General features: G+C 40.8%; 1 protein-coding gene across 1 annotated transcript; it reads right to left on the bottom strand.

Moving 5' to 3' along the window:
- Positions 1 to 2,600: 2,600 nt before the first annotated feature.
- Positions 2,601 to 9,304, bottom strand: slitrk5b (SLIT and NTRK-like family, member 5b). The gene is made up of 2 exons (XM_034562512.1): positions 8,867 to 9,304; positions 2,601 to 8,393 (listed from the first exon to the last, which is right to left on the bottom strand). Exon 2 carries the CDS (start codon positions 8,334 to 8,336, stop codon positions 5,733 to 5,735), a length of 2,604 nt encoding a protein of 867 aa, XP_034418403.1. The 5' UTR covers positions 8,337 to 8,393; positions 8,867 to 9,304; the 3' UTR covers positions 2,601 to 5,732.
- Between the last annotated feature and the right edge of the window lie 10,062 nt (positions 9,305 to 19,366).

The following is a 19,366-nucleotide window of genomic DNA, read 5'->3' as shown; positions in this document are numbered from 1 at the left end:
ACAAACTTTCCCAACAGTTTTGCTCAAATGGTCAGTTGCCATTGCTTCTGAAAAGAAATCCCCTCTTGCTGTCTCAGATCTTGAGCATTGTTGTTCTGTTATTGTGCAGATGTGTGTCTCTGCCTCTCAACTGAAGGAGGGAACACAAACAAGGCCCTTTCAGGTCGCATCTTTTTCAAATCCGGAGGAGACACTGCGAGTGGATCACCGTGGTCCACCGCATATATAAATAAGCTTGCCGTGAGACAAGGAACAGATTTAGTGTTGCGGTGTAAAGTCACACATAATCACACATGTGGTAGTCCATCGATGCCCGTTTGTTGGCACTATGAATTACAGGCTAAAGCGTGCCATGTTGTTGTCGCACATATATATTGACACTTCAGGCCACGACACAGAGAAGGACGTGTCCTTGATGCGCTGACGAGCCATAAGGAAAACGGGCTGATGAAAAGTAGGTGGATATCGGGCTTGGACTGAGGTTAATGCAAGATGAGCGACTCTGCAGGGCAGCACAGTGTGCTGGGAACTGGAGGAGGGAAAACATTTTATTCAGAGTGGATCATTTTGAATAGAGGGAATATTAAAAAAATGGTCTGAATACTGGCACAAAATCTCAAACAATGGTAACACGCATACAGCCGGCAGTCTGACATTGTAGTACAGAGCACTGAAGAGCTTTGAAAGCCTCTTATACACATCAATTCACCGTATTCACAACACAACATTTCATTTCACATTGCGCCAAAGATTTTTTATTTTTCTCTTGGTGTGAAATATCATTCTTCGTTTAGTGTGTAGTACCATAAATGGGAGGATAAAGAGGGATTTTGTCACTTTTGTCACTTTTGTCACGTTGGCAGTCATAAGCCTGGATAAGCCCTCATAAATATTAGTGTCTCTCACACATACTGTTTCCAGTTGTTGCAAATATACTGGTAATGTTTTGCACATCCCAAATCTAAATCCGCCTCCCGGGATTTTGTAAATACCGCTCTTCCCCGTCAGCATGACATTTCTCTTCAAATCAATCTAACATGATGGACCTCACCCTGACATACAGTATTTACAAGCACACTGGGCACCGATACACGTCAGTTTATGTTCAAACTGTAATTCATCAATTATTACTGAAGCCCTTTACTTTGCGGGTGAGTTGTATGAGGGATTTTGAAGCAAAAAAACCTTGAAAGACGAAAAAAAGAGGAAAAAGGTATTGCCACATTGGTTGGCTGAAGTCCTTGAGGCAAGCATGAATACACTCTGAGTCAATGATTTATGCACACACACACACACACACACACACACACACACACACACACACGCACACACACATTTAAACACACACACATACAAAGTGAGAAAGAGAGAGACAGAGCGTTGCACATGGAAATAGAAGACTGAAAAGGCTTCAGGGACAGAAACACAGTCTGAGACTAACAACTGTAAGACATACATATGTTGCCAGGTGTAAGATTCCGCTATTAACTATGGAAGAAATAGAGACATATCAAGGAGGTTTTGAGTCTGTGGTATTTCTACTGTGTTTGCTAGCTATCGTAAAGGTTTTTGCTTTGGTGAATGCTTACAGTCATATGCTGTCTTCACTCTGCCTGACACATCTCTTCAAGCTTACATAATGTAGATCTGCCCTAATTTCCCTCTCTGTTGCTGAAGTGGGGTCTTCAAGCAGCTAAACAACATAACACCATCCTTCTGACAAACATTAAGTCCAAAGTCTTATTAATATGGACATTTTTTTTTTCCGACACAGATCCTGTCAGTCACACCTAAATGCAATGCAGGGTAATGTATTCAATGCCAGCTTTAGTTTTTCAATGTGTGCAATTCAAAGACATGCAACACTAATTGCATAAATATCAGGGCTGAGTTATAAATGAGCTCACAGTTGTCAGTGTAGCACATCAAATTGTGTTTCTGTGTCAGGTAATTGGATGTTTCCATGGATACTGCTATGTCTGCAAAGAATAGTTTTGCTGCAAGTATACTGCGTGCATGTGCATACAGATGTGTTCACGATGCACAATTACAGTAAGGTCACTTATTTACCTCGTTCCAGCTTTATGCTTTATCACAACTGACACAGCAAATACACCCTCTGTTGCCATGAGCTGCTCAAGAACAAACATTGTATATATTCAATAGCATACAAGAAACTCACATAAAAAGTACATTTTGTAATATGGCCCGAGGCCTTTTCTGCTACTATTTGTGCAGCTGTTGTGACGCTTTAGGCAGAAGATCATTTCGTTCATACATGAGAGAATTGAGCATTTCAGTTGTTAGACAAAATGACTCTGTGTGGTACTGACTGTACTTATACTGTACTAACTGTGCATCTCAATGTTGATTGTTCAACACAGCCCTTTTCTTTATTTCCCATTTGCCTCGTTGAAACTATGACAATGGCTTGATCTGAACATTTTAATTGGATAATGTCATTTTAGTAATGTTTCGAAAAATGCCAATGGGGTATTGTGCAGCATTTTCAAAGCAGTCCTCCCCGTGCACTATGACATGTACTTCACACACCATGGTTTTATAGGTTGAAGGGAACACAGAAACAAGGGTATACCAAATGAATGCATATCTTTTATTCATCAGCTAACGACTAAAGACACAGCACATTGTAGATATATTTACCCCACATATTCCTAGTTGTACTGTGTTTCTGCAATAACAGACCAGGTTTTTTGCTTTTCAGAGCCGATGCAAGTTTGCATGGAAACGCTGATGAAGTGTTCTATTTACAAATCAGAAGTTGACATAGAAAACCACCATCTCATATGAAAACAAAACAAAACAAAGAGAAGCAAACATACAGTTTCTGAATAAGAATAAGACACTAACTGGATCTCTTCTTCTTTGCAAATATAACATTTCCATACATACAGAGGACAGCCACATTTCATTTTAACACATTTTTGGATTATCAGTATTTGTAGATTCACATGTGAGAAATATCGACATTTGGTCGTTGATTACAAAAAGCAGAAAGAGCAAAACATATTACAAATGTCTGTTATATACAGTAAATAGGGTGTTCCATTACACATTTGTTTGTGCAAGATTCTCACAAATTGAAAGAAACATCATGACAAATAAAATCTTTTTTGGTGGATTTTCCTCTAATTTCTGTTGCATTGCGTTTGGTTGCACAAAATCTACTACACATTTAAAAAATAACTATCATTTTGAGAACTGAAACAATTAACTAAATGGCAGCCACTGCTCACTCACAATTAAAAAAAAACGTGTGTCAATCTGTCTGTGCAGGTTTACAGTGTTTTCACAGCAATATATTCATAAAAACAAATCCTACACGTAACAAAGTACAACCCTGTGCAGGTTTACATCATGCAGCACTGTGTCGATTTCATGTCATCGGTTCTGATGAATTTCCAAAGAGCGGACACAGGTCAAGTGACAACATAATAACAAAAAGACTCTGTAGAAGTGAAAGGCAACCAACCAAGACGGTATACTTGATAAGCAGCATGACTAATGCTGCAGTGTAATGCATGGTGACATGCAGACAGGGTCCAGATACACCATGTCCTCTAATTAGCTGAGTTAAGATGACAGGTCCAGTGCATAATACTGCTTATGATGTGCATTTACTCTGTGTATTAAAATCTCAGGGAAAGTCAGATTTCTGGGTTGATACTATTCACCCAGAAATGGGTTCAACTGCATTGTGGCTGGATGATGTGCTTAGATTAGTTTAGAGCATATAACATGTTATATGCATAAAGACGACTCTATATCCACACAAGCATTCGTTTGTTGTGCTCTTCTATATTTCATGGATAAAGCCTTTGAAGACATTTATACATTTGTTACACTCTTCACCAATCCTCTCCTTAAGAAGAGAGAAAAAGAGACCACTTTGGCAGTCAAATTGCCATATTTAATGCAACCCTGCACCAAACCAATGAAAACAAACAATGCCAAATGAGTGGTAAATAAAGTAATACACCAAAATCCACTCAGTATTCCCCGAAAACACATGTCATTAAAAAGAAAGTTTTAGAAAAAAGGAATTATCCTATTCAGATGCACATGAATATTCAGCACCTCTGAATATTCATGGTTTTTAAATTTCAAATAAACATCTATGGGATGTGATAATATTGATAACTATTATGTTTATGATTGTTGGTGGCCGAGAGGATGAGCTGTTGGCATTGTAGACAGATTGTCTAAGTATTCTCTATATCTATGCATAGTGCAAGATTTGGTTTGATTGTGGTACTTTTATGTATACAGTTATCAATCCTACTTCACGTGTTACCATATTGTGCATTTCAGAAAGTGACATCATTGCAGACCTCTAGAAGTCAATAGTGCATTTTTAAGAAAAGAAAAAAGAAATATTTGTTTGTATAAAAATATGCAATCTTTTAAAATATGTTTTATATGGGCCCGAGCCCAACAGATTTGACTGAAATTCATCTGAATTTCAAACAGAAGTTTATGGAAATATATTACCGTATTGCAAATCTACTCAAATGCATTGCAACTGGAAGACATTTTTTTGTGTATGCAGACATAATAAAGAAAAAAAGTTGTACCAATAAAACACAGGGATGTGCTTTGATGTACTCCTTGCCAGTGTCAAACTTTGGATATATTCTGAACGAGTTTTATGTGAAGGGCTTTGGATCTGATACAAATAAAATCAGACACTCGATCAATTTTTAAGTGCTTTTTCAATCTGTGTTTCCCAGAAAATGCATATTTGTGACCCTTTGAGTACATTTTCTTTCAGTTACAATTAATAACGCTGTGATTATAATCTTTTGGTTACAATGTTTCTGAGTGAAGTTACAATATATTGATATTTAACTCATACAATTGCAACATGTGTCCATAATCAACAAATGCAGTTGGTTTAGAGCTGGGGAGGCTTTGAGGGAACACCACTGATTAGATCTGTTCAGTATATTTTTAGGAGACATTAGTTATTCTCCCTCCAAATCTGCCAACAAGAGAACACAGATTTACTGACCTCATAATCTGTAATTTGGAATTTGCATTTAATATTATCATCCCAGAGCTGTGCATAATGGAGGAAAAACTGCTCCACTAATGTTTCTAATCCCATTTTTCACAGGAGCACAGTTTCCTAACTCGTGTGACTTCTGTCCACACCTAAGCGCAGGTCATATTCATGGTTACACATGAATTTGCAGCATGAATTTGACTTAATCTCATGTGTGAGTTTCATCTTGAATAGGTTTGACAGAACTGGGAGCTATATGCATAAAACTGTAACAAAGACCTGGTTTAGGATAACGAATATCATCTGAACACTCCATTAACACCCATGAAATGCAGCTAATTTGAGAGTCAAAGCACAGTCTCACATATTTGTCAATGAAACAGCTCCAGGAGGCATTTTATGTGGGGATGAGTCACAGAAGCCTCATATTTCTGGTTGTTTGTTCATAATAACAAATGTAAACCAATCTGTTAGACACCACAGGGGTAAAGGGATAAGTGCTACTTTAAAACAAGTGGCGCTCCCTTTTATTCGTCAAACAATGACTCCCAGAAATGCATACCGTAGCTCACAATCCATTGTACTAATACAGATGATGAAATAGTGCTGCCTGATTTTTTTAAACATGGTCTGATTCCTGATAATATGAAAAATATGAATAGATTGCATCAATGCATCCACTCTGACCGTCCAGGGGTTAAGTCTCTTAAAACTGTGTAAACGTTGTTCGTTTTTCAAGAACCTCAAGGTAATCGGGATCAATATGAAGCTTTGCTTTGAGTTCCCAGTACTCACTCCTGTTGGGCTCCACATACACAGTACTTGGGGATGCACAATAGAGTATTGTCTGTTGTATTCTATCTGGATGCATGTATTGATGCCTTGCATCAAAGTCCGAGGCATAGTGACTTGATGAATGCGCCGCATGCCTGCGTGGTAACGTATTGCTGTAGCACGTGTGCTTGTCGGACTCAAGTACATCTCTATAGTAACACTGGTCATCTTGGTGAGGGTTGGAGGGCTTGTTGAGGGGCTCTGGAGTGGTCACACTGTATTCCGAGCTTATAACATTACTGGCCGCCTCTTCATCCGAGTGAGCCAGAAAAGCGCCGCTCAACTCATCAAAGTCTCTAAATCCATCCACTGATTTGCTGTCTGTCGGGGTTTGGCCAGTTGTTCTGCTTGTGGTTTCTGTGGGAGGTGGGATGTACTCATATACATGTCCAGCAGATGTCCTGACTTTGGGAATGGATCCCTTTTTGTAAAGGCCATATTCCATGTTGAGAGAGCTAATGCAAGCATTCATGGAGTTATTATGCTCGTTTTGACTCTTTTGATGGCGCTTTTTCATTACCACGAACAATCCTGCAGCCACAAACACAGACACAATGAATATGAAGAGAAGGGCAAGAATCATCACAGATAAAGGAATGGCGCTGTATTGCGTGTCAGAGTCCAAGGATGTTTCTATGGTGATAGTGCTGCCGGGGAAAGATTCTTCAGAGGGTGGGATCATGGAGACAAGTATATCAGAATTATTCGGGCAAAGATTTGTTGTCTTAATGTACCTCATATCCTCCCCAGCTAGCCTTGTGGGTGAACCACAGATGACGTTGTTTACAACTGTGCCTGTGCTGAGCTGCTCCAGCCAAATCTTTAACTCCAGTATGCTACAAGAGCAATCCCAGGGATTCTCAAACAAATCGACTTGCACCATTGCTGTAAGTTGATCTAGCACGCCGCTGACGGGAAGATATCGCAAATGGTTGTTGCGGAGATTTAGCCTGGCTAATGTCAGGCCATTAAATGTTCCCACGGGTAAAGTTTTTAAGAGGTTATTGTTCAGAAAAAGAAGCTGAAGTTTGGGTACGTGCTGAAAGGTGTCAGAACCGACCTTTTTAATGATGTTGTATTCTAAATATAAGAACTGTAGAGTCTCCAGTCCATAAAACATGTCAGCTGTTAGATGATCAATCAAGTTCCCGTTAAGGTATAGTCTTCTTAGGTGTGTCAAATCACCAAAAGTTCGGTCATGTATGCGAGATACTCGATTGTTACCAAGATGAAGCAAATCTAACCCCGTCGCCTCGATAAAATCGGATCGACGCACTACTGGGATATAATTCCCCGTTAGATACATCTTTTTGGGATTGTATGGTTTGGGATTTAAGTCAGAGATATGTTCAATCTTTCGCTCCTGGCAGTTCACATTCAGACCGAGGTCTGAAATTTGAAGATTGCAGGTGCAGGCAGTTGGGCAATCTAAAGGCACGGGGGACTTGGTTTGATATGAAATAATTTGCCCATAATTTTGTGGTTTATTAGATGGGATGCGAGCAGTGGGCCTTGATTTTAATGTGCCTGACTGGCGAGGTCCCTTTGTGGGTCTTGATGAGGACCGAGCAATCCCAGATGAGGTGAAGGAGGCTGTGACCAGAGCCGGCATGGTCCTATGGTATGCGTCGGTGATCAAATGTGGCAGGGGGGGCATCTCATATTCAGCAATCGCTCTCCTTGGGCACAACTCCTGTTTGGAAACCTCATCAACATCTCTCCCATGAAGCCGGAAAGGGAACTCACAAACGACATCGCCGACTAAAGCTGTGTATGATATGCTCTCGAGCCACGTCTTAAGTGCAATCAGCTCACACGAACAGTTCCACGGGTTCTCCTCCAGCTGTAACTCCACGACACTGTTCATGTGCTCCAGCAGACCTGAGTAGGGAAGCACTTTGAGCTGATTCCCTCTTAAATCCAAATGAGTCAGTGGGACATACTGGAAAATGTTCACCGGCAGACTAGATATTAAGTTGTCATTGAGAATCAGGACCTCCAGATTTCGAAGTCTGCTCAAGGTATTGGGGGCCACGTGAGTTATATAGTTAGAATCAATTTGGAGATATTCAAGACTTTCCAGGCCAAAGAAAAACTCTTCCTTCAAGGCATCAATTTTGTTATTGTTGAGATGCAATCGTTTTAATCCCTGAAGTCCATTAAAAGCTCCTGCTTCAATCTCCGATATGTCATTATTCCCCAGATGTAATATTGTAAGTCCTTTGAACTCAACAAAATCATCTGCAGATAGCGTTTTTAAAAGATTCCCCGTAAGCAGCAGATGATACTGGGAGAAGTACACTGGGCTGATGTCTGAGATACTCACAACTCCTCTGTTCTCACAGCTCACTGTGAGTATCCCCTCTCTCTCCTCACAGGCGCACAGTCTTTGACATATTTCTCCATAATTGCCAAACACCTCAATAGTGCACACTGACATTGCACTTAGCAAAACATATGAAATCCAAAGAGGCATTTTCCTGAACAAGGTTGGCCGAGCTCACAGTCCCCGCTAAGGTATCCTCAATGTCATCTAGAAATAAAAGACATACAATGGAGATGTAAAAAAAACAGGGAGACTGCAAATGAAAGCAACTTCCACACAACAAAGCTGCAGCCTGCGCGAGTCAAAGGCTCATCTGCTGTCACCCAGGGGTAACTTATATCTGTGTGGCGGCTGATATTAAAATGTCTCAAACAAAGCAGGATGAAAAGCAACTCCTTCGAGCTATGTGTAAATAACAACAACAAAAAAAGCAAGGTCACAGCCAAAACAATGGTTCAAATCCGCTGCGAGGGGAAGGAAAGCCGCATCGCATTTGCTTCACTAACACATCGACATGCAATTAAATGCACGCTTTGAATATAAAGATATATGCAAATGAAAAAAAATAATAATAAAAAAGGTTAGCGGAGATTCTGCATCGTATAGTGCACGCGCCTCGTCATGACAACAAGACAGCCAGCATCATCTCTGTCTATAAGTCCTGGTTGGGAAATACATACCTCACGCGCGTTGATGAAGATGTAGGCTTGTTTTTTGGGGGGGGGTATTTCAGCGCATCTTTTATTTTTAATCCGTCAAAGCGAAAAGAGGAGACATAATCTATTCAGCGCGAGTGCGCTCGTCGCCTCTAATGCACCGGGGAGGATGAAAGAAGCGCTGATCGACCATAACTGCCAAATGCTTCTCTCTCACCACGCGGTGCCGGAGGAGACGCGGCTGTGCTTGGTAACAAAGTTGCTTATTCGCCCTCTCCCTCTCTCTCTCCCTCTCTCTCTCTCGCTCTCGCTCTCTCTCGCTCTCTCTCGCTCTCTCTCTCGCACGCAAAAGCACGCACGCGGACTCTGTGGTCGGGAGGATATTAAGTCATTTCAATCACAAAGAATCAGCTCACTGGACCATCGAGATATATCTCGCCAAAAGATGTTAACCTACCTACAGAAAAGATGTCGCAACCGCCCCCCTCCAAAAAAAACCAATATTTCACCACGGTCTCGGCTGTTATGTTACATCCTGGAAACAAAACCGTCACCATGATTGTCAAATCAGCTGCCAATCAAGTAATGTTAGCTCGCTTGGTGGTGAAAAACAAAGAGGGTCATTTATTTACAGGAATAGATTAGCCCCCCCCCCCTAAATATTTCCAGAGCAGTTTATTTTTAATCCCGGCTGCTATTTATTTGGAAATCTCACAGCAGTCAAGGTGCCCTGCATGGTGTCCATAATACTTCTGCCAGTCAAGAGGTCAGATGCTGTTGAGCTTTGAGGGTTTATGGTTCAGTCAGAATATGTTGACAAAAAATAAATAAATCCAGGTACTCGCAAACCCTGGAATGAGCTGTCACACACAGATCCCCTTTCAGCTCTGGAGAAGCTGCACTAAAGTGCTTATGTGGTCTGCGCAGAACAGCCTTAATAATCATGTCATCCAGCGCCTAATGCATGCACACACACCGGCTTTGCCATGGGAGGGTGTGTATTGATCACCTGGCATCTAGCATGCCATCTCGCAGCGCTATACAGTATGTCATTATGTCATAATCATGTATCAGATGTAGCAGCATCTGAACCGGTGGCACATGTTGCATATGAAAATGTTCACGTCTGTTTAGTGAGAGAGCAAAAAAGGTAAAGAAAAAGACCTGTCATGCTCGTTCTCAACCTGATCCGCGTCAGCACTCATGTGGAAACATGTCAAGTATTGTTTTGCATATCGCCGTGTCCTCGTAGAGAGCTGTATCCATCATCATCCTCCCCACTTGGCTCATGCTCACATGGGAGGAGAGCCGGCACATCAGGGACACTGCCTGTGGCTCCTACTAAAGAGTATGAAGGCTGTATTCAGCGTGCATGCAATTCATTTGTGCCTCTTTTTTTTTTTCCTTTGCCCTGAGAGGTTTCCGCTGCATATTGGGCGAGACCTTCAGCATTAGCTAAACCCCATCATTACGCCACTATTTCTTGCATGAATTTACATTTACATGTGTTGCAATATAAAGCAATTTGTGCAGCTCGTGCAAAATAGAGCTGCCGTCGCAAACATCTGAATGTGAGAAATCATTTATGTTTTATTTTGACTTTAGTGAAATAGTCTTCCAATGTTGGTTGTTGTGGGTTTGTGTGTCGTTGCATTTTGTGTACGTTCACACTATCTCTCTGCCGTTTGATAATCCCTGTTGTTGGTCCACGGTTACAATGTGCAGAGGGAACATGAGGCGATGCATGAGACGAGCCTCATCTCTCCAAGTCTTCCACGACACTGAACATAATCTTCATCAACTGGGAGCCCAAGACAGCGACTCTATACACACACACACACACACACACACACACATTTACCCACATACAGGCGCACACAAGGAATCAGCATCACAAATGACTGGAAGAAAACGATGATGACTAACAATGATGTGCTCCAAGGTCAGAGATACACAAATGGAGATGGAACTGTGCCACAGAGGATGATGGGTAGTGCCTGTGATGCATGTTCCTTACAGATGGCGCGTCACACTGTCATCTGTGTCCAGCTGGAGTATAGAAGTACACGTGGTCGTCCCAGTGCACTTTTCTGGTTTGTCAGAGCTCCCACGAGCATTTGATGCATCTGAAGTGGTGTTACGCTGCAACACAACACAGAGTATTGTGTCAACACATTATGCAAGGCTTTTATTTCCTGGCATTGTCATGGTATTATTGACAGAAAGAGTTTTAGTCTCCACAGCGGACAGCTTTTGGTCCGATGAATATTTGCACAAGTGGTCTAAATTAAATGTATACAATATGGAAAAAGAAAGAAAATGCTTTAATCACCATTACTCCTACTTGCATTTAAAACTGTAGGCCTGGGTTGAAACAACGTCCGACCACAAAGACAGTGAGGAGATGGCCTGATGAGGCTCGGAGAGGGCGGGCTGACACACTCCATCATGTGTAATCTTTGAAAATACCATGTCCATCGGGAGGTGCCGTGTTTTTCCAACACGTTCTGAACTAAAGCCTCTACTGAATGACAGAAAGAGGTCTTTTATGTCAGGGACAAAGAAGAACAGAGGTGAGTACAGACAAAGCAGAAAAAGGAAGACCGAGGAGGGCAGAAACTGTTTCAGGGAGAAGACTGAGGACAGACTGCAGCAGAAGAATGTGAGCACGTTTGTAGGAGCATGAAAAACATCTTTGGTTACAAGAAATCTAACAGCAGGCGGTCTGAGAACATGCCTCCCAGAGTATCTCTGGTCTCCCTGGAGGAGGTGGGAGAGAAAGAGATGATGGCCACATTATCAGCCATCATGGATTACACTTCTCACCCCCCGTGTGGATCCTTAAGTGCCCATGGGCAGATACTTCTCTGGCAGGCAGCTCCATAAATAAACAACATGTGTTTCATCTCTGCTGCCACGAGGCTCTGCAATCTCCACGATCCTCAGCAGACCTTAAAACACGCGATTAAAAGTATTTTCATCATACATGACATCTATGGTTATCTATCTGGTCATACATACCGTATTTTGACACCTCGTTCTCATTCAAATGCACATTTTCATTCAAATTCTACTCATTTTATATTGTTTATCGAATGTAGTCTTTTATCTATTAACACTTTTTCCTATTTCCTTTAGTGCCCTCTAATTGTTTTTCAGACACTTTGTGAGGAGCGTACATTGAGCTGCTGGGCTTATTTTATTTGACCTTTTCGAGGACTCCCCGGTGTTTTTTTTGTAATTGCAATTTGCCCATCTACAGCTCCTATTACACCCTCAGCTATGGGGAATGGTTTCTCTTTGAATTAGTGCTCCTGTGGTCCATTATTTTTCCACAAATGTTTGGTGTGGGTGTTTCTTTGTCCTCCCAGAAAGCTGAGTCAGAAAGTGTTGCTGTTGTAAGCCTGAAGACCATTGAGATATTGACGTAGTATAGATGCAGATGAACTTCACTACAAGTGCAACTTGATTACATTTGTTGTTCCCTTTAATGTTATATATTTATATATTGGTATAACACATTCTTATTCTATATAGAAACACACATTTCTTTCTAACTTATAATATTTCTCAGCTTATTAGTACACTGCCCTACAGCTGTGGCACTTTAACGTTCCCTTGTGGGAACGATAAAGTTTTTCTTATCATAATTGAGCTGACTCAAGATTGGAACATTTTATATCGAGGGACCATCCATAGATATTCATCTAACTGAGGATGCCTGATGCAGAAGTTACGTTAAGAAGTGTTGTGTTTTACTGCCTGTTCATGATGGGAGTGGAAATGCTGTATTATAATACTTTCATTCTTTCCAGTTAATAACCTGTAGCTCTCCAACATTTTGACCAGGACCTCTGGGAAATGTTTTAAGGACAGCTTGTGGTCCACGAACCCCAGCTTGGTCACCGCTACTCAGGAAAATAAACAGAATCAGAGTCTTTGTTTTTATGCTAAATGCTGTGGCACCACCTGTTGGTCAAATTTAAGAAATACAAAATTCAAAAGGGAAATAAGAGACAAAAGTAAGGATTGTAACTGAGAGTATCTGCTGGTTAAAGACAATTTAATTTTGAAGTATCCTTATGTATGAGCAGCAACACTGGTGGACACATTGGGTTGGAAAGAGAATGACGAGAAAGAAAGTGACGTGTTTATCACACTTCAGATGGAATTGCACTCACAGGATTAGAAATTGACAAAAGAAAAAACTGGATATCTTTTAACCTTGTGAACAGTTGAGGTGTGGCTTGAAGAATACGAGAGCTGTCTGTTGTGTAGCGGTCAACAAGAACCAGGACACATTTATTACAAACAGTCATGTTGAAAAAGCTATTACCCTTGAGTTTGACCGTTTACAGGAAGAAGTAAATAGTCAAATTGATTGCATTGTTGTTGTTTTTTTTATGTCTGACATGAAGACAAGTATAGTGCGCTTCACTCCAGCAGCTCCAATGTTATAATGACTCAGTACATGTGAGTTAAACATAGAATGCACTTTAACAAACAACCCATCAAATGTCTTGCCTGTTTCTATCTTTTTCATTTTGTTTAACAGTTTCTTTCTCCCACGCGTACTCTTGTTGTTAGAATTATATGATTGGGCAATTATCTTTAATTTAACCTGAACCAAATTAAGCGATGGAGAAAATGATATGTAATTCTACCTTAAACCTCAAGGTGTCACTGCTGATTCAGGAAAGACTTTTGTCTCGTTCACTTCCAGTACTCCGTCCTTTGTCATTCCTTGCTATCACGAGGATGTGGCTTAATGATTCACGGGTGGAATGAATTCTAAACTAATTAGAAAAAAATGGATTAGTATATTTCAAACAAAAACTCACAAATTCAGCAAGGATGGAACTCATTAAACTGATTCACGGGATTAAAGTGTTGATGCTCTGATTTACAGCGCAGGGTGACAGTTTTTGTTGGAAGTTAATGGCCTGATTGTTCAACTGTACATTGCAGTTTCTTTTTAGAGGTGCATTTTCCCCTTAACTCTGCCATACACAAGCCGCACAGCTCGGGGCAAATATCCTCTCTTAATTTGATAATAAATTCTTTGCATTTCATTTATTTATTCATTTAAGCAAAACGGCAGTTAAAAGTGGATTTGGTTGTGCAGAAAAACACATAACACGGATTAATTAGAGTTTAAGTATTTTCAAAACCCTACGACGGGAAACATAAAATAATCTTGCCTCACGTGGAGGAAAAATAATATCCAATACACTGGAAACCACCCCTTGAAAATACAAATTCTACATCTGTCTGAAAGCACAGCTATCTTCACAGTTCCTGCTTAGGTCTGATGGGAGCAGGAGAAAGTCTTGACATGTTCACTAAGGTCAATTGCTGCGTGGTGTCTGTACACAGATACCAGTGGGGCTTCCTACCCTCCTAATTAAAAGCTACATCCACCTTATCTCGGTTCCTTATGCTGACACGACTCTCCTGCAAACTAAAGACATCTTCTCTTTGGCTGCCAGATCAAATGCTATTAATGAATAAACAAGCAAGCTATACGATCGCCATGCAGGTCTAGAATGAACAACTTGGCTGGAGCCCTTGGAGGAATGCAGAAACCACACTGCTAATCTGATGGAGAAAGATCTCTGTGGGCTTTGTCTCTGACTCCTAAGAGCCACCCAGCGTAATTACCTTGGCCAGAGAGGTCATTGTGGAACGTAATGGAAAAGTAACTGTGTGGGGAGTTGAATTTAGTTACATTTAACCAAGCAAAGGCACTGCATTAAATTACTAGAGAATAAAGAATCAGAATTAGGTTCATTGCCGAGTTTTTGGCATATTATTTGTCTCTCATGTTTGTTTTACACACCAATACTGGTGTGTAAAACAAACATGAGAGACAATCAAATGAAAAATAAGAACAACTATTGCACAAAGAAGCATGAATGTAGAATAACTACAATTATAACACAGACAATACTAAAACAATATGAACAATACATCTCAATTAAAAATAAAGAGCTGTGCACTTTTTAGAAGTGGTAGTTTTGTACAAACAAATAGCAACATTGTGCAAAAGGTTCACCGTACAAAGTATCAACAAATGAAAAGATGTCAGCCGTGTGATCCTCTAAATCAGAAATAGAGAGAAGAGAGACACAGCTGTGTTGTGTTGTCATTCAATTCATGTGACCTACATGTGTAACTTTCAAAATGTGACACTTTTGTCATTTTTGTCTTTGGACTAATTGTTTTAAAATTAAATTCTGGCGAGCACGGAGCCCGGTCCAGTGTTGCTACGTTGCCGACTTTTCCCCAAAGAAACAGGTTGTTACAGACTTCCCCACAGAGATGAGACAAACACTGGATTCTGGAAGTGTGGCAGCAGGGTACTTGAGCTTTATTTAGCTATTCGCCTTTAATTCACAGGGGGATTGGGTGCACTGCTGATTGTTCTCAACCACAGCATTAAAAAAAAATGGAGGCCTCTATGATGTTGCCACGGTAACACACATTGTGCCTTTAATGACAGTCTCTGCTCACATCTTTCAGGGGGATCATTTGCAGCCATGATAGTATCCAACTCCCACTGCAGAGATCCTCTGTTCTTAATAAGTTTATGGGGTTGAGTATGTTTTACTGATTGAGTCTGTATTGTATAACGTAAAACACATTATGCCAGTCACTTGTTTGCACATGGTAAGTAGCTCACAGCGTGCACATTTGCATGCATGTTGTGTCATGTCGTCTGACAGCGTGTCGCTGTATGTTTTAAGAGCTGTTGCGTGCATGCATGTTGTGTTGTGTTGTTGTTTTTAAGAGTTGTTGTTGTGTATGCATGTATCAACATGTATCAACATGTATCGACGGTTGCAACTATGTCCCTGTTCCGCACCAGCGATGACCATCACCTCTCTCCCTGCTCTCATGTGGATTTAGTTATAACGTAGGGCACTGGCTGAGAGGACATAAACAGCATGAATATTTCTATCACGTTTATCAGACCATCCAGCATCCAAAGAGTTATGGAGTTGCTTTCATTTTCAGCTCATATTTGTATCGCCGTAGGCAGTAACCTAGAGTAATACCTAGTGGCAGGCAGAACTTAGATAGTTGTACATCACTGACATATTAATGTCTTTACTCAATTAAGGTGAGTACATATTTGTGAAATGTTATTCTACCTAATAGCCCAGGTTTTTTGCTGCCATTCATAATCAATATTTCATCTGGATATGCATAGAAATGGGAGCTTACGCCAGTATATTAATTTAGCCCGAATTCTTTGTATAAGATGATGCAGTCTGCGCTGCATACATAATTGCAAATTCAAAGGATGAGTGGATAATAACTTGTGTGTGTCCTTGCACATGTGTGAATGTGTGAGAATCTGCAGCCGCCAATACATCTCAAGGTGTTCCTAAAATAGAGACACATTTTCATTTTAACACATTATCACCCTATTAAGTCATTTGGAGATTTGTCACCGAGCAGTGTTTCGAAAAAGCTCAGTCTGTTCATCTCAGCACTGAGCGTTAAGGACTTTATTCATGCTTACCTTAAGGCATCTGTGTGTGTTTATGCGCTCTCTTTATAAAACCTCCTTCGGTAAGCAATGGTGGTGTTGGGAGGATTCAAGAGGCACACGTCGCTCGGAATTCAGAAATAACGGTTGAAAGACGAATGTTGGCCTCGGTACACCTTTGCTCAAAGACAATGTTTGTGTTTTGTTTAAGCTCCCAGAAACGGCACGCTCCGCTCTCCTTCAAATAATGCTCTTTTGGGGTTTCTGTTGACCTGTTGGAATTTCAAAGAGAGAATATTCCAGCTGTGGGCTACCTCGAAGACCTCAAATACTTAAAAAATATTTGCATGTTTGGGGATTGTTTCGGGGCCTTGGATTTCACAAGGACTTCAAAGAATAATGGGATAATTATTGCACTTATCCAGAGGGAAAGAAGGGAGAGAATAGGGAGACTCACACTGAGACAGACAGAGAGAGAGAGAGACAAGGAGGGAGGAAGAAAGGGAGTAATGAGTGTTCAAAAGAGACAATAAATCCAAATTGAATGCAAACGTATTTTCACAGGAACATCAAGTCTGTGATTAATATTAATAACTTTGATGCTGTGAGCAGGATATTGTCTTTCGGGGACTTTGCTAAATGAGAATTTCATATTTTTTTTTTTTGTTTCACCGCGGCATGTTCGGCCCAGGTAACAACAAAAAAACAGCTGCCGCACGTGTGACTGATAGCAGCATGCTCACACTGATTAAATCGCAATCGATTGCTGCAAAATGTCAGGAAAACGCAGGGTCTAGTGCCATTTAATGTGCATCAGATGAGGGTTGAAGGTAGGGCTCTGTGTTATCACTCATATGTCACAGAATGTGGAGAATGACAGGGTGGTGCCAGGAGTTTAATTGGCGTTAACACTTGTGGTGTCGAGCGCAGGCTGAGTCTCCAAGGCAATGCCCAGTCAATGCGAGTTAAGAGAAGCACTCAACAGGCTTTGAAGGGAAGCAGTTGTATTTACTTACTGAGATGGATTTTAGGGGGGAGGGGGGGTTATAAAGCCTTACAACATAGAGTGATGGGAAGCATGCCGTTAAAAAAATAAAACAGAAAACAATACACGGACATCGGGATCAGTCTACACTGGGGCTCTCTTTGCTGACAAAAACTGACTTTATTGACTAATAAAACAGAGCCTATGATCAATACGCCTGTGAATTGCTTTTGTTGGAAAAGGCACAAATGGAACTATATAAATATAATCATGCAAAATAGCCTCCCTAGCTCTATTGGTTATCAAGGACCTCTTCATATGTGGCTAATATTGCAGCAGCGGAGGCACACTGAAGCCGCTGTAAAACGATTCATGTTCAAAAAGAAATGCAAACACAAATGAAGAGCAAAATGGCAAAGCAATTGACTTTAAACATCTTGGCTGACAAAAGCCATAAATACTAATTAGTCCAGTAATTGACAAGGAGGGGGCGGCTAGCCGTGCTCTACCTGCTCCGTTAAAGATATCAAAGACATGAGAAGCGTATTCTCTTGGATGGCTTTGCCTGGAAATAATCAAAGATAGCCTCTGGTCAAATAGCTCCACAGAAAATATCTACAACCTTCTCATTTCAGCATGGAGATCTTAAAAAGCACAGTTTCACGGATGCCTGGCCTCACTCCAAACCCATTAATGATGCGGTGCTTGAAACTCTCCTTCACAGAATAGCCGGTGACACAGCAGAGGTTGTTCTGACAGACCAAGGCCACGTACTGGAGATGCCGTCTTGTTGCCTGTTAACTTTTGGAGTAACAATGGCGCATTCGCTCATACATTTTGTCAAAATCATAGACAGCAGTTGCACACACATCTTTCAGAGACCTGGACCTTTAATCATTTCGAGCATACCATAAAATGTCTAGAGCACATCAAGTTGTCCAGGAAACCGAACCTGACTCATAGAGTATGTCGGCCCATTAACCGCTGTCAAATGGAATAAATGTGACATATATATAAGAGCATGCACTGAAACACCAGAGCGTCAACATGGAGACAATGAATATTTCCCTTGAGAATTTGTCGTCATAAATTTCATGGTCATATGAAGTTCCTGATGATAAGTTACTCTCTCTCTCTCTCTGTCTCTGCTGGTAATGCTGTGTTTTATTCATGTAAAACGCTTTCCTCTAGATGTTGTCCTCCTTTGAATCGACTGGGGGGATCTCCAAAGCTCCCGCACGAAGCATGACAAATAAAAAAAAAATGAAATTCAGTAGGAAGTTGTCTCAAACGACAGATAATTTATTCTGCTTTTGTTTCTTTGTTTTCCCCCCTTCTCCGCACGGGTTAGGAAACTCAAACATGTGTGAAGTGTGGGCAAATTCATCACACAACGTTACAGGATACCTTCTGATGGAAAACGATGCACATCATAGATGTATATTATGTGTATTACATTATTAGATGGCACTGCTTGTATGGATAATCATGAAGTTAAAATCCTGCGGGACTTGCGAAGCTACAAGAGTAATGAGCGAGGTGGATTAGAGGGGGATTGGATGAGGGGGGTTATGTCATGTCAGTTGTGTTTCTGCAAATCTATGTGAATGGAATGAAAAGCAAATACAAAGCTGCTCACATACAAAAAAACAATATTCATATCCAATGAGTGTATTTGTAGCTGTGAGCTATCTATGTTTTCTCTCATCAAGTTCCAGTTTTGATGTACGGTTTATGAGCTTTAAATTCTGCTCTATACGTCGTTTGTCAAAACATGCAATGTTATCATGACCTTTCTTACTGAAATGGGCAATTTCCCTCTGAACTGTTTTTGTCCTGGGGAAGGTGGTGACAACCACATGTTTCAGGGATACTAATTGTTGGATGCTGAGAAAATAATTGCAGTTTTATCTTATATGAGGTGATCAAGTCTTGGCAGCAAGACTAAATTTAGCTTAGCATATTGGGCTGAAAGAAAAGTTATCATGTTTCAGCTTTTCTTAAAGGCTAAGACAAGGAAATGTATGGTGGAGCTGAGGCCAGT

The sequence above is a fragment of the Cyclopterus lumpus genome, chromosome 21 (genome assembly GCF_009769545.1).
Source record: "Cyclopterus lumpus isolate fCycLum1 chromosome 21, fCycLum1.pri, whole genome shotgun sequence".
Classification (NCBI taxonomy): Eukaryota; Metazoa; Chordata; class Actinopteri; order Perciformes; family Cyclopteridae; genus Cyclopterus; species Cyclopterus lumpus.
The sequence above is the reverse complement of the archived record's forward strand: the minus strand, read 5'-3'. Positions and strand labels throughout refer to the sequence as shown.

Coding starts and splice junctions, on each gene's coding strand:
- slitrk5b (XM_034562512.1), bottom strand. CDS start 8,336: ATGCCTCTTTGGATTTCATATGTTTTGCTAAGTGCAATGTCAGTGTGC.